This window comes from Hyla sarda, chromosome 3 (genome assembly GCF_029499605.1).
Source record: "Hyla sarda isolate aHylSar1 chromosome 3, aHylSar1.hap1, whole genome shotgun sequence".
Classification (NCBI taxonomy): Eukaryota; Metazoa; Chordata; class Amphibia; order Anura; family Hylidae; genus Hyla; species Hyla sarda.
Window position 1 is genome coordinate 254,594,825 of NC_079191.1, and position 26,114 is coordinate 254,620,938.

The 26,114-nt window shown below is 43.4% G+C and overlaps 1 protein-coding gene across 1 annotated transcript in view; it reads right to left on the reverse strand.

Annotated features, from left to right (window-relative positions):
- The window catches only part of TRDN (triadin), a 408,805-nt gene that overhangs the window by 316,418 nt on the left and 66,273 nt on the right, over positions 1–26,114 (reverse strand). Inside the window, exons 5-6 of the mRNA XM_056563602.1 lie at positions 17,657–17,713; positions 5,041–5,100 (exon numbers count right to left, since the gene is read on the reverse strand). Of these exons, the coding sequence (XP_056419577.1) occupies positions 5,041–5,100; positions 17,657–17,713 (117 nt within the window). The remainder of the gene's footprint in view (positions 1–5,040; positions 5,101–17,656; positions 17,714–26,114) is intronic.

A 26,114-nucleotide genomic window follows, 5' to 3' on the forward strand; every position in this document is an offset into this window, starting at 1 on the left:
TTTTTCGTGGTGTACGGCCGTCACCCTCTTCCCCCCCTCCCTACCCCCTTGCCCTCTGGTCTGCCCGCTGTGGATGAAATTTCTCGTGACCTTTCCATCATATGGAGAGAGACCCAAAATTCTCTCTTACAGGCTTCATCACGCATGAAGAAGTTCGCGGATAAGAAAAGAAGAGCTCCTCCCATTTTTTCCCCTGGAGACAAGGTATGGCTCTCCGCTAAATATGTCCGCTTCCGTGTCCCTAGCTACAAGTTGGGACCACGCTATCTTGGTCCTTTCAAAATTTTGTGCCAGATTAATCCTGTCTCTTACAAACTTCTTCTTCCTCCTTCTCTTCGTATTCCTAATGCCTTTCACGTTTCTCTTCTTAAACCACTCATCATCAACCGTTTCTCTCCCAAATCTGTTCCTCCCACTCCTGTTTCCGGCTCCTCGGACATCTTCTCCGTCAAAGAGATTCTGGCATCCAAAAAGGTCAGAGGGAAAACCTTTTTTTTAGTGGATTGGGAGGGTTGTGGTCCAGAGGAGAGATCCTGGGAACCTGAGGACAATATCCTAGACAAAAGTCTGCTCCTCAGGTTCTCAGGCTCTAAGAAGAGGGGGAGACCCAAGGGGGGGGGTACTGTTACGCCGAGCGCTCCGGGTCCCCGCTCCTTCCCAGAGCGCTCGCTACACTCTCCTCACTGCAGCGCTCCGGTCAGATCCACTGACCCGGGGCGCTGCGATACCGCCTCCAGCCGGGATGCGATTCGCGATGCGGGTAGCGCCCGCTCGCGATGCGCACCCCGGCTCCCGTACCTGACTCGCTCTCCGTCAGTCCTGTCCCGGCGCGCGCGGCCCCGCTCCCTAGGGCGCGCGCGCGCCGGGTCTTTGCGATTTAAAGGGCCACTGCGCCGCTGATTGGCGCAGTGGTTCCAATTAGTGTTATCACCTGTGCACTTCCCTATATCACCTCACTTCCCCTGCACTTCCTTGCCGGATCTTGTTGCCATCGTGCCAGTGAAAGCGTTCCCTTGTGTGTTCCTAGCCTGTGTTCCAGACCTCCTGCCGTTGCCCCTGACTACGATCCTTGCTGCCTGCCCCGACCTTCTGCTACGTCCGACCTTGCTTCTGTCTACTCCCTTGTACCGCGCCTATCTTCAGCAGCCAGAGAGGTGAGCCGTTGCTAGTGGATACGACCTGGTCACTACCGCCGCAGCAAGACCATCCCGCTTTGCGGCGGGCTCTGGTGAAAACCAGTAGTGGCTTAGAACCGATCCACTAGCACGGTCCATGCCAATCCCTCTCCGGCACAGAGGATCCACTACCTGCCAGCCGGCATCGTGACAGATATGAACAGCGGGATTGATACCTAACGGTAACAGTCGTTTCCTGCATCACATAGTGATACAGGAAACAGCTGTTGCCATTAGGTATCACTCTCGCTGATTGTTTGTCACTACACTGCACTTTCTGTATATACACTGACAAAATAATGATTTGATTTCTACATATGGGTGAACGCAACTGTTCCTGTTCTACTTAATCTTTATTGAACATTGTTACAGCTTTTATCAGTTTGCACCAGTATAGGTGCAAACTGTTCGACTCAGCACAGGATATACCTGTGGATAGACTATCCATAGTATGTGCCGCAGTAGAGGCGCAGCAGTGCCTAACTAACCTTCTTGGATTCTGTTCTTTAATATAAGAGTTAGCCCTTTACACTACACAAATGCAAACATAGATTTGACAATATTTAAGAAAGAAAATGTGTTAGAACAATACAAAAAAAAGTGTTAAGTAAAAATGTACTGGACATAAGGCTTCGGTGCTGCAGGCCTAGAGCTCATATGTTTCGAAGCTGCTAATCATTCGGAACATATTGAATCAGGCTGCAACAATGTGCTAGTTCAGCTGTTGGCTATCACCACTGCTAATAATAATGTGCAACCACATAGACAGACCTTACTGGCGCAGCATTCCTAGGTCCTGATTTCATTCAGGCTGAACATGTTCTCCCAGCTCTCCATTTCTTTTTCTTTGCCAGACCATTATGCCGAGACCTCTTAAATCTTGTGATATGATTTCTAGTACACTGCGCTGTTACAATCTTTAATTTTATAGATTACACAAATCATTTGTACCATATTTTATAGTATAGGCCATAGTTCACCTTTATTTAAGGAATACACTGGCTGATGTATAAAAAATAATATAACCTCTCCTGATCCATATGGTAATGTGGTGTTACAGACTCTGAGCTTCATGATCTCCATAATGTAAAAAAAAAAAACACAAGGTGTGAAAACGAAGAAGGAAAAACCGTGTAAAGTGCAGATGGAAAATTACATAACGTATAAACTTTTGGAATCTGAACCATGCCCCAGTGATCTCCAAAAATTAAGTACAAGAGACAGATTCTATGTGATGTTGCCCATGATATTTTTTTAGATCATGTTCAGACCAAATACACAAGGGAAGGTCTAACAATGAATTGTTTTTTTTACCAATGTACACAGTAATAACAGGATAAGAGAGAAACAATCTCAAATTTCATTCAGCCACAATGCCGGGGATAATCAAACTTGCCTGCATTATAATTCTGGGGCAATTTACATGACTTTACAACGTGGCATTTATTCAGAAAATAAACCTGGCACTGCTAGTTGGTAGCTCATTTCATTAGCTCTGTGAATAAAACCTGGTGTCTGTCTGCATGCAATGGTGTGGGGTGTCTTAACGTGGATCAGGACTTTCAGGGTTATCCACAGGCAATGCAGGCCCCTGAATAACCCTGCATCTCTGTCTGTTTCCCGATTCTTTACATCACGGATGATGGAATAAAAATAAGGTGCTGATCACAAGATCATAATGATGATTTTGAAGGGCAACATGATAGAGCCAGTGAACGTCCTTGCAGCCCTGCCACACAACTGCTCAAACCTTGTGAATGCTCTGTGAACAAGTGCCAACCACTGAGATCAGAGCTAGCTTACTGCTTAAAGTAAGCCCATCTATACGGGCCTTCGGGAATGATTTCTAAAAATCTGTGTAGAGAAAGAGTGGTGCAATTGCTCATAACTAGAGATGGGCGAATCGAAGCTGACAAAGTCTAATTCGTCCCGAATTTCATGAAAAATTTGATTCTGAATGCTTCTTGGTAATGAATCGCTTCATTCACTACATTTGGCGTGGGCTGGGGGGCTAAAATGGCAGCTACACGTGTATGGACATGAGGCAAGGAAGTCTGGGAAGGTGGGAAGGCGGGTAGGTGGGATCACCCTGAATCACGTGGCGGCATGCATCCTATCAGCAGCCAGCCTTGTGATGTCACAGCCCTATATGTATTCAGCAGCCATTGCCGAAGATGAGCATTTGCAGAGAGCAAAGACTGTGTGTGCACACTAATCACCGTTGCTAACAATACAGATCTTTACAGCGGTGAATCCATTGACCTTAAGCCCCCATTCATTCTTGCTAGAGAGAGTGCAGACACTGTGTGGTCACTAATCAGCATTACTGACAATACAGAACAGCACAGGGGAAATCCATTGACCTCAAGCCCGCATCACTGCAGGCAGGCAGGGAAATTTTAGAAGTTGTTTCATAGTCTGCCAGTTGAGATCATCACAGGAAGCACTCCCCATTCAAAGACTGAAAGCAACCATAGTGCAGGCAGGGACAGTTCAGAGAGAGAGAGAGTACGCTTTTTTCTATTGCGTCTGTACTTGGGTGTATTGCTGTAAAAAAAAATCTCTTTAATCTCTCTAATGGTGATGCCATATGGTCTCCCGACCCTGCTGCCACATCCAGACTCTGTCATTGTGCCACTCTGCTGCAGTGATTCTAATAGCGATGCCTGCAATCTGCATGTCGTAACTGAATAATAGTATTATTTCACTAACCCAGCACACACCCTATGCGTATTACAGCAAGTCAAAGTGTTCTACAACCCCTACTGAGGTTCTCTGCAGCCCGGAAATATATTCGTATCGAACCAAAGTTGTAATAGGTCAAAATTTACATCTTCCTAAAACGCTGCATTAAATCTAGCACATGGTTGTATTTAGGATTTGTATCATAGTGGGGTCATACTGCATAGCTGTGTGCCTCAAACATTACATGGAGATACCAAGAAGTGTATGCAGGCTTTGTGAAGAGGACACATATATTAGACATCATAATTATTTTATTGGTAATAGAAATTATTCATATAATTGTTTTTATATATTATTTTAATTTATTTTGTTTACCAAATAGCTCTTCCCAAGGTTAGCGAGTGAATATGGTTTAACAGAAGTATGGAAACTTGAAAATGCTATCATATTCACTGAATGTGCCAGCTTTGAGGAAAGAGACACTTCATCTTCAATGCTGTGTCACAGTCATTTCCCACCGGGGAGCGGAGAGTGAAGAGGACAGCTGAAGTTGCTGCTGTTACAGTGATCCTGCTTGTGGTGACATTTGTGAAGACTTTAGACTGGGATTGTATATCATGTTCTCTTACTGATGTCACGTCTGTTAAGTTTCTATCCATATGGGCGGCCTGCATTGACATCATCGGAAGATGAGGTTAAAGAGCTGATAAACTACGATGTGTTCCACTGGACTCCGGCTAAATGTACTTCCTACTGTTGAGGGGAGGAACGGAGAATGTCTACAAAACATTGATCTGCGGCCGACTATGCTTTGTGTAAACTACAAGCCTTCTTCTATGTAAATTCCATCTTCAAGTGTGTTACTTATGTACCTAAACCTCCAACACATTTGTGGAAAAAAAACCTGTTTTTTTTTAGCAGCATCACACAAATATTTTCCGATGTTGGCATCTGTATACAAAGAAAAGTGCTCATCTGCCAAATGCAGAGTTTACAGCTCTTGTTTACCATCGCATAGCGGTAAATAATTTTTTATAATGTCTCATGTAGAAGTATGAAGCTAAGCAGTGCTTATAGTATTTAAGAACATTTCTATGTTCACATTGCCTGCTTGCTGCCGGAATTGTTAGAATAATCTGTACAATTAGATTCTATTCAACATCAAGAACACTTCTGTTACCTTTGGCAGGGGCCTTTTTCTCTGGTTTTTCTTTCACTTCAGGCTTTGGTCTTTGAATTTCTACAATAGAAAACATGATTTGGGTTAATGTTTGACTTCATACTATTTTGACCAGGGATAGTCAACAACAACAACTTCAGATCCCCGATTCCGTTCAGCTGGAATTGTATAGTGCCACCTGACTGTCCCCCTGCTTGAGTCCTACTGAAACAGAAGTGAATGGGAATGTTAACTGACACCTTGGCCTGTATTAGAGTATGACGGATCTAGGTATATATGTTACTAAAGCCGTTTTGTGGCCTGATCTATTCCCTTTTGCAAAAAGTGATGGTGTAGGAAGTAAAACTGTTTAAAATGTTATAGCACAAAAACAAGGTAATACGTGCACTCACCGCCGAGGAGGTATCTACACGTACAGGATCACAGGGTCTTGGAAGCCAATGCTGTGAAGTGCTCAGAGGCAACGTCGGCCATTTTGCACATGCCAAACAGCCAGAAGTTGCCTCTGAGCCCTGCATAGCGTTGGCTTCCAAGACCCCATGATCTCAGATTTCTGGATGTGTAGATACCTTCTCAGCGGTGAGTGCACGTATGCTCTTATTTTCGTGCTGTGATATTATTGATACTTCACCTAGTTCATGCTCGCCGTAGGTATCACTGACTACTGGACCCAGGACCTCTGCTCCCAGAGGTCTGTGTTATGAATATTAGCTTGTGACTATACTATATATAGTGTGCTCTCCCCATTTTCTCTTTCTTATACCTCTTATACATGTTTAAAATGTTAATTAGTATTAGAGTGGCACATAGAAAAGAAGAACCCTAAGCAAAGATGAAAGAGGGCCTCTTGTTAAGGCATGTGATTTTGTCAATGCTTACACCAGAAAACTGTATGAAAAAAGTAGTAAATTTTTGCAACTGTATGTTGTGCCATGAGGAAAGGTAAAGGAGCGCACCGCTGTATATATTGAATGGGAGGTCTGGGTGTTAAATAGTCTAGAGTTTGTATGTGCTTTGCTTTCTCTCTACAGTTGTATGCAGATTATATGACTTTCCATCCTTATTCTGTAAAATCTCTTATGTGTCCATTTTTGTCCTATCTGTCTTCTATGTGATCTGCCCTCAGTGGATGCTACCCCCCCCCCCTCCACACTCTATATTGGTGTGTACAACCCCATTTCCCTCACTGAGAGAAAGGAGATGAATAGTTGAGCAACACCCAAAGCTAGATGCAGGCCTTACACAGAGAGCAGAAATATTGTAGGACATTTTAAAAAAAAAAAAAGCTTATTGAGGAAGATACTAAGATAATTCATTTTACATTTAGTAAACATATGAACAATAAAATTAAATCTGAACTTGTTGCATGTTTATAGGCAACAATACTGTGGGTAAAGTGAATAAAAATAGATACAGTAGTGTGAATAAGACCGCATGCTTCATTAACTTTCTGTCTTGTGCCACGGTAAAAGATTGAGTACCCTGCATTTTCTCATCCCTAATCCAGGATGCAGAACATCCTCCATTTCCAGTAAGATGGAGTTTGGAAATATGCCTCACTACTCTCTATTGGAAAAAGTCTATTTAATTCTGGTAAATATATACCATAAAATCACTTTATTGCAGCAATTACTAGGGACAGCTTATCAGAGTTGATATAAATGAATGAAAACCCTCGGTAGCTATGATGTACAGTACTTATATACGGCAATAATATATATATATATATATATATATATATATATATATATATATATATATTGTCTACCACAACAAAACATACATGGGCACTATTAGAAAAAATATAAAAAAGTATTGTTTATTGTTTTGTTACCAGTTTTACCTCAATGAAAATGCTACAGAACCTTTACAGTACTTAAAGGGGTACTTTACAGTACTTAAACAGATTTGTAAATTACTTCTATTAAAAAATCTTAATCCTTCCAGTACTAGTATTAGCTGCTGAATACTACAGAGGAAATAATTTTCTTTTTGGAACACAGTGCTCTCTGCTGACATCACGAGCACAGTGCTCTCTGCTGACATCTCTGTCCATTTTAGTAACTGTCGAGAGCAGCATATGTTTGCTATGGGGATTTTCTCCTACTCTGGACAGTTCTTAAAATGGACAGAAATGTCAGCAGAGAGCACAGTGCTCATGATGTCAGCAGAGAGCTCTGTGTTCCAAAAAGAAAACAATTTCCTCTGTAGTATTCAGCAGCTAATAAGTACTGGAAGGATTAAGATTTTTTAATAGAAGTAATTTACAAATCTGATAAAAATAGGATATTAGTCCTCAGCTCAATATCAAAAAAGATTAATGGGGGATGTCTGGTATCAATAATAGAGAAAAAACATAATTGGTATATAAATGATATTTAATAGATATTAGATATTAAATAGTGCGTTCCCGCAGGGCCCTACGGTGGCGCACAATTAGTTAAAAAGTAATAAATATAAAAAATGCAACAAGTTATTACACTACAGAGCGAATGATACTCCTAATAACAAATGTATCTATTATGGCTAACAGCCATATAATGATACACTGGGTGATGATGTGACATCCAATGTTACTCTGATCAGAATGGTGGTAAGTTCAATGTGCACAGAAAATAAAAATAAATATAAAACGTTCCTCCTGGAAAGGAAATGGCTTAATAGAAAAAATAATAATAAAAATAATAATAAAAAAAATAATAAAAAATGCAAAAAAGTCCTGTAAATAAAAAGTGACAGTGCAAAAAGTCCTGTAAATAAAAAATGACAGTCCTATAGATGATGGAATTATGTCCTGTAGGGTGGATCCTACAATTAACCTGAAATAATGTCCTGCAAAAAAATCGTATGCTGTATATGATTATAACATATGAATTAGTTGGAATTGGATCGCTGTTGCCGGTTTCTCCACTCCACAGCCAGATGGCCTGCAAATAGAAATAAAGTCGCTGACACAATTGTGCCACTCACCGCACCGCTGGTGGACAGATGGACGATGGACAAATGCGCTCTAGCCGGGGCGGCGTGATGGTCACAGGATATACAGCCGTTCTCACCGGCGAGCTGTCCCTTGGCGTCAGGTGTACTCTAGCCGGGGCGGAGTGTTAGTACACCACTGAGGAAGGGGCACTACTAATCTGCTTTGAACCCCGAAACGCGTTTGGTGACTGTGATTGAGCCTTTTTATATTGGTCTAGTTCACACTACAGCTGCGGTTATTATACAAGCACTGATCGGATAGTTCCTCTCTGGAGAGATCTTATTTACTATTCATCCATTACATGGTCCTGTATTCCAATCCATCTGCTGAACCGGTGCAGAGCCCTCCATCATCGGATTAATATCTCCATCTGCATGCATTATTGATGTTCAACGTCATCTAGTATCAACTAACCTCCCGCACAAGGTCAGCTGACCTGCCATCAGCTGACCTGCTACGTCAGACGCCAAGAATCAACTCGCCGGTGAGAGCGGCTGGATATTCTGCGACCAACACTCCGCCCCGGCTAGAGTACACCTGACGCCAAGGGACAGCTCGCCGGTGAGAACGGCTGTATATCCTGTGACCATGACGCCGCCCCGGCTAGAGCGCATTTGTCCATCGTCCATCTGTCCACCAGCGGTGCGGTGAGTGGCACAATTGTACCAGCGACTATATTTCTATTTGCAGGCCATCTGGCTGTGGAGTGGAGAAACCGGCAACAGCGATCCAATTCCAACTAATTCATATGTTATAATCATGTACAGCATACGATTTTTTTGCAGGACATTATTTCAGGTTAATTGTAGGATCCACCCTACAGGACATAATTCCATCATCTATAGGACTGTCATTTTTTATTTACAGGACTTTTTGCACTGTCACTTTTTATTTACAGGATTTTTTTGCATTTTTTATTATTTTTTTTATTATTATTTTTATTATTATTTTTTCTATTAAGCCATTTCCTTTCCAGGAGGAACGTTTTATATTTATTTTTATTTTCTGTGCACATTGAACTTACCACCTGTTACGCCGAGCGCTCCGGGTCCCCGCTCCTCCCCGGAGCGCTCGCTTCTCTCTCGCTACCGCAGCGCTCCGGGCAGCTCCACTGACCCGGTGCGCTGTGATACCGTCTCCAGCCGGGATGCGATTCGCGATGCGGGTAGCGCCCGCTCGCGATGCGCATCCCGGCTCCCGTACCTGACTCGCTCTCCGTCTGTCCTGTCCCGGCGCGCGCGGCCCCGCTCCCTAGGGCGCGCGCGCGCCAGGTCTCTGCGATTTAAAGGGCCACTGCGCCGCTGATTGGCGCAGTGGTTCCAATTAGTGTGTTCACCTGTGCACTCCCTATTTATACCTCACTTCCCCTTCACTCCCTCGCCGGATCTTGTTGCCATTGTGCCAGTGAAAGCGTTTCCTTGTGTGTTCCTAGCCTGTGTTCCAGACCTCCTGCCGTTGCCCCCGACTACGATCCTTGCTGCCTGCCCCGACCTTCTGCTACGTCCGACCTTGCTTCTGTCTACTCCCTTGTACCGCGCCTATCTTCAGCAGTCAGAGAGGTTGAGCCGTTGCTAGTGGATACGACCTGGTCACTACCGCCGCAGCAAGACCATCCCGCTTTGCGGCGGGCTCTGGTGAAAACCAGTAGTGACTTAGAATCGATTCACTAGCACGGTCCACGCCAATCCCTCTCTGGCACAGAGGATCCACTACCTGCCAGCCGGCATCGTGACAGTAGATCCGGCCATGGATCCCGCTGAAGTTCCTCTGCCAGTTGTCGCCGACCTCACCACGGTGGTCGCCCAGCAGTCACAACAGATAGCGCAACAAGGCCAACAGCTGTCTCAACTGACCGTGATGCTACAGCAGCTACTACCACAGCTTCAGCAATCATCTCCTCCGCCAGCTCCTGCACCTCCTCCGCAGCGAGTGGCCGCTTCTGGTCTACGACTATCCTTGCCGGATAAATTTGATGGGGACTCTAAATTCTGCCGTGGCTTTCTTTCCCAATGTTCCCTGCATTTGGAGATGATGTCGGACCAGTTCCCTACTGAAAGGTCTAAGGTGGCTTTCGTAGTCAGCCTTCTGTCTGGAAAAGCTCTGTCATGGGCCACACCGCTCTGGGACCGCAATGACCCCGTCACTGCCTCTATACACTCCTTCTTCTCGGAAATTCGAAGTGTCTTTGAGGAACCTGCCCGAGCCTCTTCTGCTGAGACTGCCCTGTTGAACCTGGTCCAGGGTAATTCTTCCGTTGGCGAGTACGCCGTACAATTCCGTACTCTTGCTTCAGAATTATCCTGGAATAATGAGGCCCTCTGCGCGACCTTTAAAAAAGGCCTATCCAGCAACATTAAAGATGTTCTGGCCGCACGAGAAATCCCTGCTAACCTACATGAACTCATCCATCTTGCCACTCGCATTGACATGCGTTTTTCCGAAAGGCGTCAGGAGCTCCGCCAGGATATGGACTTTGTTCGCACAAGGCGTTTTTTCTCCCCGGCTCCTCTCTCCTCTGGTCCCCTGCAATCCGTTCCTGTGCCTCCCGCCGTGGAGGCTATGCAGGTCGACCGGTCTCGCCTGACACCTCAAGAGAGGACACGACGCCGCATGGAGAATCTCTGCCTGTACTGTGCCAGTACCGAACACTTCCTGAAGGATTGTCCTATCCGTCCTCCCCGCCTGGAAAGACGTACGCTGACTCCGCACAAAGGTGAGACAGTCCTTGATGTCTACTCTGCTTCTCCACGTCTTACTGTGCCTGTGCGGATATCTGCCTCTGCCTTCTCCTTCTCTACTATGGCCTTCTTGGATTCCGGATCTGCAGGAAATTTTATTTTGGCCTCTCTCGTCAACAAGTTCAACATCCCAGTGACCAGTCTCGCCAGACCCCTCTACATCAATTGTGTAAACAATGAAAGACTGGACTGTACCATACGTTTCCGCACGGAGCCCCTTCTAATGTGCATCGGACCTCATCACGAGAAGATTGAATTTTTGGTCCTCCCCAATTGCACTTCCGAAATCCTCCTTGGACTACCCTGGCTTCAACTCCATTCCCCAACCCTGGATTGGTCCTCTGGGGAGATCAAGAGTTGGGGGCCCTCTTGTTTCAAGGACTGCCTAAAACCGGTTCCCAGTACCCCTTGCCGTGACTCTGTGGTTTCCCCGGTAACCGGTCTCCCTAAGGCCTATATGGACTTTGCGGATGTTTTTTGCAAAAAACAAGCTGAGACTCTACCTCCTCACAGGCCTTATGATTGTCCTATTGACCTCCTCCCGGGCACTACTCCACCCCGGGGCAGAATCTATCCTCTGTCCGCCCCAGAGACTCTTGCTATGTCGGAGTACATCCAGGAAAATTTAAAAAAAGGCTTTATCCGTAAATCCTCCTCTCCTGCCGGAGCCGGATTTTTCTTTGTGTCCAAAAAAGATGGCTCTCTACGTCCTTGCATTGACTACCGTGGTCTTAATAAAATCACGGTAAAGAACCGCTACCCCCTACCCCTCATCTCTGAACTCTTTGATCGCCTCCAAGGTGCCCACATCTTTACCAAACTGGACTTAAGAGGTGCTTATAATCTCATCCGCATCAGAGAGGGGGATGAATGGAAAACGGCATTTAACACTAGAGATGGACACTTTGAGTATCTGGTCATGCCCTTTGGCCTGTGCAACGCCCCTGCCGTCTTCCAAGACTTTGTTAATGAAATTTTTCGTGATCTCTTATACTCCTGTGTTGTTGTATATCTGGACGATATCCTGATTTTTTCTGCCAATCTAGAAGAACACCGCCAGCATGTCCGTATGGTTCTTCAGAGACTTCGTGACAATCAACTTTATGCCAAGATAGAGAAATGTCTGTTTGAATGCCAATCTTTTCCTTTCCTAGGATACTTGGTCTCTGGCCAGGGACTACAAATGGATCCAGACAAACTCTCTGCCGTCTTAGATTGGCCACGCCCCTCCGGACTCCGTGCTATCCAACGTTTTTTGGGGTTCGCCAATTATTACAGGCAATTTATTCCACATTTTTCTACCGTTGTGGCCCCTATCGTGGCTTTAACCAAAAAAAATGCCAATCCCAAGTCTTGGCCTCCTCAAGCGGAAGACGCCTTTAAACGGCTCAAGTCTGCCTTTTCTTCGGCTCCCGTGCTCTCTAGACCTGACCCATCTAAACCCTTCCTATTGGAGGTTGATGCCTCCTCTGTAGGAGCTGGAGCGGTCCTTCTACAAAAAAATTCTTCCGGGCATGCTGTTACTTGTGGTTTTTTTTCTAGGACCTTCTCTCCGGCGGAGAGGAACTACTCCATCGGGGATCGAGAGCTTCTAGCCATTAAATTAGCACTTGAGGAATGGAGGCATCTGCTGGAGGGATCAAGATTTCCAGTTATTATTTACACCGATCACAAGAACCTCTCCTATCTCCAGTCTGCCCAACGGCTGAATCCTCGCCAGGCCAGGTGGTCTCTGTTCTTTGCCCGATTTAACTTTGAAATTCACTTTCGGCCTGCCGATAAGAACATTAGGGCCGATGCTCTCTCTCGTTCCTCGGATGCCTCGGAAGTTGAACTCTCTCCGCAACACATCATTCCTCCTGACTGCCTGATTTCCACTTCTCCAGCCTCCATCAGGCAAACTCCTCCAGGAAAGACCTTCGCCTCTCCACGCCAACGCCTCGGAATCCTCAAATGGGGTCACTCCTCCCATCTCGCAGGTCATGCAGGCATCAAGAAATCTGTGCAACTCATCTCTCGCTTCTATTGGTGGCCGACTCTGGAGACGGATGTCGTGGACTTTGTGCGAGCCTGCACTGTCTGTGCCCGGGATAAGACTCCTCGCCAGAAGCCCGCTGGTTTTCTTCATCCTCTGCCTGTCCCTGAACAGCCTTGGTCTCTGATTGGTATGGATTTTATTACAGACCTACCCCCATCCCGTGGCAACACTGTTGTTTGGGTGGTCGTTGATCGATTCTCCAAGATGGCACATTTCATCCCTCTTCCTGGTCTTCCTTCAGCGCCTCAGTTGGCTAAACAATTTTTTGTACACATTTTTCGTCTTCACGGGTTGCCCACACAGATAGTCTCGGATAGAGGCGTCCAATTCGTGTCAAAATTCTGGAGGGCTCTCTGTAAACAACTCAAGATTAAATTAAACTTTTCTTCTGCATATCATCCTCAATCCAATGGACAAGTAGAAAGAATTAACCAGGTCTTGGGTGATTATTTACGACATTTTGTTTCCTCCCGCCAGGATGATTGGGCAGATCTTCTACTATGGGCCGAATTCTCGTATAACTTTAGAGTCTCTGAATCTTCCTCCAAATCCCCATTTTTCGTGGTGTACGGCCGTCACCCTCTTCCCCCCCTCCCTACTCCCTTGCCCTCTGGTTTGCCCGCTGTAGATGAAGTGACTCGTGATCTTTCCACCATATGGAAAGAGACCCAAGATTCTCTTTTACAGGCTTCATCTCGCATGAAAAAGTTTGCCGATAAGAGAAGAAGAGCTCCCCCCATTTTTGCTCCCGGAGACAAGGTATGGCTCTCCGCTAAATATGTCCGCTTTCGTGTCCCCAGTTACAAACTGGGTCCACGCTATCTTGGTCCTTTCAAAGTCTTGTGCCAAATTAATCCCGTCTCTTACAAACTTCTTCTTCCTCCTTCTCTCCGTATTCCTAATGCCTTTCATGTCTCTCTTCTTAAACCACTCATCATCAACCGTTTCTCTCCCAAATTAGTTTCTCCCACTCCTGTCTCCGGTTCTTCTGACGTCTTCTCAGTGAAAGAGATACTGGCCTCCAAGACGGTCAGAGGAAAAAGGTTCTTTTTGGTGGATTGGGAGGGCTGTGGACCTGAAGAGAGATCCTGGGAACCTGAGGACAACATCCTAGACAAAAGTCTGCTCCTCAGGTTCTCAGGCTCTAAGAAGAGGGGGAGACCCAAGGGGGGGGTACTGTTACGCCGAGCGCTCCGGGTCCCCGCTCCTCCCCGGAGCGCTCGCTTCTCTCTCGCTACCGCAGCGCTCCGGGCAGCTCCACTGACCCGGTGCGCTGTGATACCGTCTCCAGCCGGGATGCGATTCGCGATGCGGGTAGCGCCCGCTCGCGATGCGCATCCCGGCTCCCGTACCTGACTCGCTCTCCGTCAGTCCTGTCCCGGCGCGCGCGGCCCCGCTCCCTAGGGCGCGCGCGCGCCGGGTCTCTGCGATTTAAAGGGCCACTGCGCCGCTGATTGGCGCAGTGGTTCCAATTAGTGTGTTCACCTGTGCACTCCCTATTTATACCTCACTTCCCCTTCACTCCCTCGCCGGATCTTGTTGCCATTGTGCCAGTGAAAGCGTTTCCTTGTGTGTTCCTAGCCTGTGTTCCAGACCTCCTGCCGTTGCCCCCGACTACGATCCTTGCTGCCTGCCCCGACCTTCTGCTACGTCCGACCTTGCTTCTGTCTACTCCCTTGTACCGCGCCTATCTTCAGCAGTCAGAGAGGTTGAGGCTTTGCTAGTGGATACGACCTGGTCACTACCGCCGCAGCAAGACCATCCCGCTTTGCGGCGGGCTCTGGTGAAAACCAGTAGTGACTTAGAACCGATCCACTAGCACGGTCCACGCCAATCCCTCTCTGGCACAGAGGATCCACTACCTGCCAGCCGGCATCGTGACACCACCATTCTGATCAGAGTAACATTGGATGTCACATCATCACCCAGTGTATCATTATATGGCTGTTAGCCATAATAGATACATTTGTTATTAGGAGTATCATTCGCTCTGTAGTGTAATAACTTGTTGCATTTTTTATATTTATTACTTTTTAACTAATTGTGCGCCACCGTAGGGCCCTGTGGGAACGCACTATTTAATATCTAATATCTATTAAATATCATTTATATACCAATTATGTTTTTTCTCTATTATTGATACCAGACATCCCCCATTAATCTTTTTTGATATTGAGCTGAGGACTAATATCCTATTTTTATCATTTTTCTATATCTCTCTGTGGGGGAGAGCTCTTAGTTAACCTCGCTCATTTTTTGTGGTTGAGCTACACATATCTGCATTTCCTTAATTTACAAATCTGTTTAACTTTCTGGCACCAGTTGATTTAAAAAAAAAAGTTTTCCACAGGAGTACCCCTTTAAAATAATATTGTGTTAACCACTATGCATTCCATTGCCTTCCATTCCATTGTGAGCACATAGCACATCAGCACACAGAGGTGTACCTGCCAGTGGTCTAATGTGGAATATGTTGACCTTTTATTAAATAAGAAAAAATATGAATACTATTTATTATTGTTATTATTATTATTATTATTATACCACAATTTGGATACTTCTTAGCATCATTGTCATGGCAATGTATGGTTTAGACTCTGCATGCCACTTTGGAGGACTGTATAGGACCGTGAATTTAAAGGGGTACTTCTGAGAAAAACTAATGCTTTCTATTCTACTGGTGCCAGAAAATTAAACAGATTTGTAAATTGCTTCTATTTGAAAATATGAATCCTTCCAGTACTTATTAGCTGCTGTATACTACAGAGAAAATTGTGTAGTTCTTTCCAGTCTTACCACAGTGCTCTCTACTGACACCTCTGTCTGTGTCAGGAACTGCCCAGAGAAGGAGAAAATCCCCATAAGTACTAGAAGAATTAAGATTTTTATATAGAAATAATTTACAAATCTTTTTAACTTCCTGGCATCAGTTGATTTAAAAACATTTGTTTTCCACCAGAGTACCCCTTTAAAGGAGATATCCAGTGCTTAAAAACTTATCCCCTATCCTAAGGATAGGGGATAAGTTTCAGATCGCGGGTCCCCGGCAGCCTGTGGGAAGGGGGCGTGTTTACCACCACACGAAGCGGCGGCTGACACGCCCCCTCAATACAACTCTATGGCAGAGCCGGAGCGCTGCCTTCTGCAATCTCCAGCTTTGCCATAGCGATGTATTGAGGGGGCGTGTCTGCTGCCGCTTCATGCGGTGGTTGACACACGCTATCTGGCCAGCGAGCTTGGGCCCTGTATAGAAGATCACGGGGGCCCCAGCAGTCGGACCCCCGCAATCTGAAACTTATCCCCTATCCTTACGATAGGGGATACGTTTTTCAGCACAGAACTATCCCTTTAACACTTTAAAGGTGGTCTTATTTATAATTACATGCAGAAAATAATGTAATATATGTTACACATTAGGACATTTAGATTTTTAATGATTTAAAAAATATTCTCCCATCAATAATCACTAAGGGTAGGGTCACATGTATTTCACACTATGGATGCCCCAATGCCAGTAACTAGAGCACTCTTTCCCAACCAGGGTGTACAACATGCTGGGAGTTGCAGTCTGGCAACAGCTGAAGGCACCCTGGTTGGGAAACACTGTTCTATCCACTTTTGCAAAAGAATGCATGACTTTGTCCCCAGATTTCTTTACACCTTTAGGGTCTATTCTAGACTTGCGCATGACCAAAGTATTCGTTTGTTTCGTTTTTTTTTTTTCGTATATATTTTTTTCGGTTCTGTTAAACCTTCGGCATACAGTAATTTGTTTTATTCTGTTTTTGGACGCATTCGTATATATTTTTTTCGGTTCTATTCGGAAACTGTTCGGCTGTCAGATGCATTCGTTATTTTGGATCTATTCGTTATATATATATATCATTCGTTTCACTTTAGTTTTCGGACAATTTTGTTTTTCGTTTTAATGCTTCTTTCTAACGCTTATTTCTAATGCAGACCTTGCTGATCCTCTCTTGTAAAAAAAATAGCAGGTGTTACCTTAACTTGTTTTACAGTTGTCTCTGTGCCAGAAGCCAAGTATACCATCCATTTCTGCAAATCCAGTGACTCCACACTCCAGTAACACCAGGAAAACTCTCCCCGGACTACCTCACAACTAATTTAACAGTCTCACTGTCTGTGATACAGTAGGGATCGACTGGAATAAGCTAATTGGCGAAAAGCTATCATGTAACAATTAACTCCGATCATGTGACCTCCCAAGAACCAATTGAAAAAATCGAATTAATAATTTTCTTTCGTTTTATGTTTAACGAATGCATTCTTTATCCTAGGAATACATTCGTTATTTTACGAATGTATTCCTTAATCTGATGTTCATATTATTGTGGTTATTCGGAAATGTTCCAAATATGTTTTCGTGCGTTCGGCTCAATCCAAACGCCTGAAAACGGTGGAATTCGTATAAATTAGCATTCATGACGAAACAAATTGCATGTCTAGTCTTTTCACACGTCCAGTATTCTGCGCGGATTTGATGCGCAGGATTTCCAGCTGTGTTCACTCATTTCGTGTACAGTGAAATCTGCAGCAGAAAATCCTGCGCAGAATACTGGACGTGTGAATACACCATTAAAGGATACAGCAATCACTTCCGAAGATCCAAAACTGACATTTTATTTCCCAGTTAATTTCAAAGGAAAATTCAGTTGCTTGGCATTAGTTAATGCAGAACTGACAATATGAAGTCAGGAGTTTATATCTACTCCTGTAAGACACTCCTCTAAGTGATATTTACATATGGATAAAGCCAAAAAACAGGCAGTGGGGGGATAAACATACTCATATGATACTGAATGACCTTTACAAAATGTTAGCTTACATTTATATACATACCTTTGTGCTTTGGCTTTTCAATTTTTTCTTCTTTTACTGGCTTGTCTTTATGAAGTGCTAGAAAATGCAAAATATATATACACAACCGTAAGGGTCACCGTACACTGTACTTTACATGCCTATGACTTGAATGCATTCAAGGGGTTATCCAGGATTAGAAAAACATAGCTGCTTTTTTTTTTTTTTTTTTAAACAGCACCACCCCTGTCCTCAGGTTGTGTGGGGTATTACACCTTGGAACTATTCACTTCAAAGAAACTGAATTGCAATACCACACACAAACTGAGGACACAAGGGCCGCTGGTTATAGAAAAAAAAGCAGTTTTGATTTTCTAATCCTGGATAACTCCTTTACATATGTACAAAGGATTCAAGGGAACTGCCAGGACAAAAACTGGGAAAAAGTCATGCATTTCTAGTTGGGTTTGCTTGTGTCTTATTCTAGATTTTCTATGTAACAGAAAATGCTGAAACAATAAAATATTTCACTTCACTTTAACTTACTGATATAGGTAAATTAGAAAACTTTAATTTGTTTAAAAGTTATACAAAAAGAAACGTAAAGTGATTTAAAGTTATAGTGCCATTTCTTAAACACATTGGGGGTTATTTACTAATGTGTTTTCAATGTTTTTTTGTCTGGTTTTGCGACTGAATTTAGGCGCACATCATGTGCAGCATAATTTACGCCCCCCCCCCCCAAAAAAAAAAACTTCAAACCCGACCATCACTCCCTTTTTTCAAAATATTTACTAAAGTTTCCACATAAAATGTGGCAAATTTGAGCTCCGGAAAACTCGTATTGTTGTAAAAAAAAAAAAAAGAAAAGGGAAGAATTTGTAAATACTGTGGAAATATACCGGTACCTGTCGGGAAAACAAACCCACAAAGAAAAGTCTACTCCACTCTTAGTAAATCAACCCCTTTGTCATATGAAGACAACCCCTCTTCATGTGGCTTATGATAGGATAATTTGAACATCAACAAGGGAGACCTCCTTTTCTTACAAGTTGGTATAGAAGGCCACTCTGTATGAATAAGGCTAGGTTCAGACTACGGAATTTCCGCCTGCAATTTCGCTTTGAAATTGCAGGCGGAAATTCCGCTTACTAAAATGTATAGTGTAGTGAATGGTTTTTCGTTCACAAATTCACACTTCGGAATTTGTGAAGCGGAATTTGTGAACTGAAAATCCGCTTGGAAATTTCCACCTGAAGAAAGGGGTTGCTCTTTCTTCAGGCTGAAATCCGCGCGGAACACATTGCAGTCTATGGGAGACTGCAGTGTCCGCGCGGTCCTAGCGCCGACTGATTCAGTCAGCAATGGCCGCACTCGGAATCTCCGGGCAGAAATTTTCTGCCCGGAGATTCCGTAGTCTGAACCTAGCCTTACTATTATTCTAGTGAACTCAGGCTATGAACACACATCATTTTAAAGCCTCATATTGGGATGTAAGTTGCTGAAAAACTGACTAAAGGCAAAACAATTTGGCCGTTTACTCTTCAAAAAATAAAATAAACAGACAATTTTATTGTGTTTGAACATAGTCTAGGATACACCATTTTAGAAACCTGCATTTATATGGATTTGTGTGGACTTCTATATCTGTTTAGAAATGATACTTTTTAACTTCTCAGCACTGTGCACTTTTATGGTGTTTGAATGATTCAATAGAAAGGTCGGATCACCCTGGGTTTGCTTAAGGAATTTTTAAACGTTTACCCTTCAAAAAATGGCCAATTTTTCTAAAGCCATACTTGTACAAGGTCATGACTTCCCCCAGCAAAATCAGTGGTTGGGCAATGGTGCCTGGAGCAACCCCAGGGAGATACACCTCTTCTATTGTATAGTTCAAGCACCATAAATGTTGAAACAAATATACGATTAAACTTAAATAATTTAAATTTTGATTTTCAAAAGCAAGTGACCGGTATAGACAATGCATTTTACTAAATAAAATATTATAAATTTCCCAAGTAATTCATTTCAGTAAACATTCTTGACTTGTGACAGCTTTGTAGGCTTTCCGTCTTTTTATTTATTTATTTATTTATTTTTTACTTTAACTGTACTTGCTTTGTTATCTCTCCTTGAACCATTTCTTACCTTTCTGCAGCCAAGAATAAAATGATATTCTATTTTGATGCATACTATTCTGTCTATTGTTAAAGCCTGCGTATTATAGGTAGAAGAGACAGGAAAAAAATTTAAGAAATCAGATAATATCCCAATTGTTTTAATTTTTTTTAAGGGGTTGTCAGGTTTCTAAAACATATCGTCATATACCGATTAAAAGGGAACCTGTCATGTTTCCACTGCAGTTCAATCTGCAGATGTATGACTTTCCATTTAATAATGTAAATCTGTGTACAATCTGGGCTAAGTAGTCAAGGAGGCTGTATACACAGATAGCTGTCAGTCACTCAGTGGGGCCAGCCACATGACTACCTAGCCCAGAATAAGTAGAGATGTACATGAATAAATGATAAATGCTCTATATCAAGATGTCTGAAGATTTGTCTGTATTTTCAATGGCTTCCCTATAAATAGCACTCAGTTAAGAGACAGGGATCTCCCATATCTAATCTATTAGTAAGAGAGAGAGAGAGAGGCAGCTACAGAGGATGTCTCAAGACTTGCTTCTGTATATTTTTTTCTTTTCCCTTTTTTCAATCTTTTGGCCATTTTATAACTATTTTTGGGTTGTCTCTATTACAAACAGCCATTTTTTGGGCTATAACTTATTCTACAGCTCAAAATTGGTAAAAAAAACAACAACAAAGACGTGGTCTCAAATGGCAGTTGGTGCTCAACCCCAAATGCAGATGTGCATTTATGTTGGGGGAGCAGATCCTGCCCTTGAGGTCTGTTGCTAGGGGCGACCCCCAGCATAAAAATGCATACAATGGGGGATGCCTGCAGCAGACTACAAGTGCTACAATGGCATCCTACACCAGATAAACGGAGTGGATGTGTAACAATTAGAATAATACAATACAGGAATTTAGGTGCACTACTGTGGTGGATGTAAACAATGACATTGGCTATCCATCAACACTGATGTTAACCCCTTAAGGACCGAGGGTTTTTCAGTTTTTGCATTTCGTTTTTTCCTCCTTGCCTTTAAAAAATCATAACTCTTTCAATTTTGCACCTAAAAATCCATATGATAGCTTATTTTTTGCGCCACCAATTCTACTTTGTAATGACATCAGTCATTTTGCCCAAAAATCTACGGCGAAACAGGAGTGTATCTTTACTACTACTGTATCTTTTTTAATATATTTTTTTAATGGTACCCTATGAAATTGTATTACCCCTTAACGACACAGGACGTAAATGTACGTCCTGTGCGGTGGTACTTAATGCACCAGGATGTACATTTACATCCTATAGATGACCGCGAGCATCGGAGCGATGCTTGGGTCATGTACGGCAGGTCCAAAATTGCTGCTTTTTTTACAACATTTTATTCCAAAATAATATTGATAAAAAAATGTATTAAAAATACAGATCCCGGCGCAAAAAGTTAGCCCTCATACAAAAAAAAAATGAAAAAACTGAGAAAATATGAACTTTAGCGATCCAAAAAAGTGATGGAGATACCTTTTTTAATAAAATTTCATAGGGTAGCATTAAAAAAAAATAGTAAAAAAGATACAGTAGTGATGGAAAAAATTGTATTTAACAAAATGTATCTTTAATGTAACAACATTTAAATTTATATTTAAACAGGGATCAATTTATGTGGGCAGGCAGGGCACTAAAAATGTATCCGACAATAATAAAAATGTAGTGTGTGTGTTTTTCACTTTTCAAAAAAAATATTTTTTAGGTAGTACAATTACTCCCAACATGGAACACACTGTTCCATGATGGGAGTAGTAGTACCTGTACTAACTGACAGATCGCCCGTGTCACTTCTGGCACCTTTTGCAATCCTCCTGTATAATGTATAGATGTGGTCAGCCGCTCATCTATGGTCCCCTGCACTGCCATATATATACACCTATTCATATTTACCACAGAGAGCTGTGATTGGCCAGATGGTTCCAGCTAATCAAAATTTTCAGTGGGAAATATGAATCGGTTTATGTATCCATCAGTGCAGGGGACCATAGAAGAGCCGCCGGCTGCCCGCCCATTCATATTTCCCGCTGAGAGGGGTGATTGGCTACCACCATCTGGCCAATCCCCACTCTGGGCGGAAAATATGAATAGGTGTACATATACATCAGTTCAAGGGTCCATAGAAGAGCGGCCGACCGCATCTATACATTATACAGGAGGATCATAGCGGGTGTCAGGAGTGACACGCGCTGTGATCTGTCTATTAATGCAGATACTGCAGCTCCCAGCATGGAACAGAGTGTGCTCCATGTTGGGAGCATTAGTACCTGCAGTTAAGGACAGATCACAGCGGGTGTCACTACTGACACTCGCTGTGATCATCTTTCATCCCTGAGTTGCTGAGCGTCTCTCTCCTGCGCTCTCATCTCTGCTCTGTAATCCGGCCGGCCAATCACGGCTCATATTTCCCGCTGAGAGCGGTGATTGGCTGCCACCATCCGGCCAATCCCCACTCTTGGTGGAAAATATGAATAGGTGTATATAAACGTCAGTTCAGGGGACCATAGAAGAGCGGTCAGCCACATCTATAGATTATACAGGAGGATCATAGCAGGTGTCAGGAGTGACACTCGCTGCGATCTGTCTATTAATGCAGGTGCTGCAGCTCCCAGCATGGAGAAGAGTGTACTCCATGTTGGGAGCAGTAGTACCTGCAGTTAAGGACAGATCACAGCAGTTGTCACTCCTGACACCCGTTGCGATCATCCTTCATCCCCGAGATGCGGAGCGGCTTTCTCCTGTGTTCACATCTCTGCTCTGTACTCCGACCGGCCACTCACCATTCATCTTTCCCGCTGAAAAAAAAAAGTGAAAAACACACACACACACACACACTACATTTTTATTATTGTCGGCTACATTTTTATGTCCCTGCCAGACCACATAAATTGATCCCTGTTTAAAATGATTGATCCCTGTTTAAAAATTAACACTAAAATTATTTTTTTGTCTTTAAATTTTCGGGAGCGGGCAGGGACCAGGACTAAATCATAATTCTTTTAACTTCCACTTTACTTCTTTTTAGCCCCATTTTTAATATTAAGCTCTGAACTTTCTGGTCCCTGCTCGCTCCCAAAAACTGAAATACAAAAAAAAAATGTTAATGTTAATTTTTAAACAGGGATCAATTTATGTGGGTGGGCAGGGACCTAAAAATGTTGCCGACAATAATAAAAATGTAGAAAGGGGCCATTTAAATGTAAAAATTATATATTTTTTTTACATTAGTAATGTATTTTAATATTGTGTTTAATAAAGTGTGTGTGTGTTTCACTTTTTTTTTCTATTTTTTAATTTTTTTAGGTAGTACTATTACTCCCAGCATGGAACAGACTGTTTCATGATGGGAGCTGTAGTACCTGTACTAATAGACAGATCACAGCAGGTATAATGCCCGACACCCCATGGGATTGTCCTTTCTATTGCAGAGATGGAGCGGCTTTCTCCTGCGCTAGCATCACTGCACTATACTCAGGCCAGCCAGTGATGTGAATAGAATTCACATTGCTTGCTCTTCTGAGTGTTGCTGTGTAAGAGGGGGCGTGAAATAGGAGTTTCAAAAACTGTGATTATCTGTTGTGCGGAGTGAATCTGTGGAGTGGGTGCGACTGCCTATAGTCCACATTCATATTTTGGGGGGAGGAGGAGTAGATTGGGCACAGGTGTATAAATCTTAGCTTGGGACTCTTATTGAGAGCTTGCTCTTCTGAGTGTTGTTGTGTTAATTTCTGAACCCACAAGGTCTACAAAAAATTTTAAGTGTAATTTTGACTGTCTGTTTTTTCCTATACATTTGTGAAATCCCCAAAACTAGATGGCCTCCATGTTGGAAAATGCAGTCCAATGTACATCCTGTTCAATGCATGCAATCCTTGAACAACAGTTTGAGGGTGCATATTGTTGTGCGAGATGTGTGCTAGTTGTCCGTTTGGAAGCCCAGATCCTGCATCTAGAGGGGCGACTGGCAACAATGAGAAGCACTAACAACATGGAGAGGAGTTTCATGCTCACTGAGCAGGCACTCTCGGGAATAGAGGTGGGGGAGGACAGTGGGACGGAGTTGCAGGACAGTCAGGCAGTTAGCTGGGTTACAGTTAGAAAGAGGGGTAGGGGAAAAAGTGTCAGGGAGGCTAGTCCTGAACTGGCACACCCCAACAAGTTTGCCCGCTTGGCAGATGAGGGGGATGCCATTACAGAGCTAGCAGAACTGCAGCAGGATACCGCCTCTGACCGCCAGGGGGGTGTCTGCTCCAGTAAGGAGGGAGGGAGGAGAACAGGGCAGGCCAGACAGGTACTAGTGGTGGGGGACTCAATTATTAGGGGGACAGACAGGGCAATCTGTCACAAAGACCGGGATCGCCGAACAGTGTGTTGTCTGCCTGGCGCACAAGTTCGGCACATTGCGGATCGGGTTGACAGGTTGCTGGGCGGGGCTGGAGAGGACCCAGCAGTCATGGTACATATTGGCACCAATGACAAAGTAAGAGGTAGGTGGAGTGTCCTTAAAAATGATTTCAGGGACTTAGGCCGCAAGCTTAAGGCAAGGACCTCCAAGGTAGTATTTTCTGAAATACTACCAGTACCGCGAGCCACACCAGAGAGGCAGCAGGAGATCAGGGAGGTAAACAAGTGGCTCAGAAGCTGGTGTAGGAAGGAAGGGCTTGGGTTCATGGAGAACTGGGCTGACTTTGCTGTTGATTACCGGCTCTACCGTAGGGACGGGCTGCACCTCAATGGGGAGGGAGGGGTTAGAATAGTTAATAGGAATAGGCTTCATAGGAAAAAAAAAACTTACACCCTTGAATCCCATTAACCCCAATAACATAAAGGATGGAAATGTAAAGTGTATGTTCACAAATGCCAGAAGCCTAGCAAATAAAATTGGGGAGCTTGAGGCCTTGATACTGGAGGAACATATTGATATAGTTGGGGTCACTGAGACATGGCTGGACATGGCAAGGATAGAATGAACAGAAAAGGTGGTGGAGTCTGTCTGTATGTAAGAAGTGGTATGAAAGTCAGTGTGAACGATGCCATAGTGTGTGATGATTCTGAGGAGGTGGAATCACTGTGGGTAGAATTACAAAAGGAGGGAAATACTGAAAAAATAATATTTGGTGTAATCTACAGACCCCCTAATATCACTGAAGAGATAGAAGTTCGGCTTCATAAACAAATAGAGAGGGCCGCCTGGGCACGTACAGTGGTAATAATGGGAGATTTTAACTATCCAGATATAGATTGGGGTCCGGGGTTGGCTAAAACTACAAAGGGGCGACAATTCCTAAATTTATTTCAGGATAATTTTATGAGCACGTTTGTGGAGGACCCAACAAGAAGTGATGCCTTGTTGGATCTGATCATTTCCAACAACGCAGAGCTGGTTGGTAATGTAACTGTGCGGGAAAACCTTGGTAATACCGACCACAATATAGTTACTTTTGACTTAAAATGTAGAAAACAAAGACAGGCGGGGAAGGCAAAAACATATAACTTTAAAAAGGCAAACTTCCCTTGGCTGAGGGCTGCACTACAGGACATAGACTGGGGGGAGGTGTTCTCAAATACTGATACAGAAGGTAAATGGGACATCTTTAAATCAACTCTAAATAACGATACAGCTAAATATATACCAAAGGGGAACAAATATAAACAATTAAAACTAAATCCTACATGGCTGACAAATGATGTTAAAAGAGCAATAAACAACAAAAAAAAATTGCCTTCAAAAAATTCTAATCTGATGGGTCAGCGATAACATTTAAACAGTACAAAGAGCTTAATAAAATCTGTAAAAATTTAATAAAAACAGCAACAATTCAAAACGAGAGACAGGTGGCCAAAGAAAGCAAAACTAACCCTAAATATTTTTTTAGATATATAAATGCAAAAAAAACAAGGACAGAGCATGTAGGACCCCTTAATAATGATAATGGGGAGGTTGTCACAGGCGATCAAGAGAAAACGGAGCTACTGAATGGGTTCTTTAGTTCTGTATACGCTATGGAAAAAGGAGCTGACATTGGCCAGGTCAGTGCTGGTAACACATCATGTAATGTACTGAACTGGCTTAATGTAGAGATGGTACAAGGTAAGTTAAGTGATATAAATGTAAGCAAATCTCCAGGGCCAGATGGATTGCACCCAAGAGTTCTTAGAGAGGTAAGTTCAGTAATATCTGTACCCCTGTTCATGATATTTAGAGATTCTCTGGTGTCTGGTATTGTGCCAAGGGACTGGCGCAAGGCGAATGTGGTGCCAATCTTCAAAAAGGGCTCTAGGTCTTCCCCAGGAAACTATAGACCGGTAAGTTTAACGTGCATTGTGG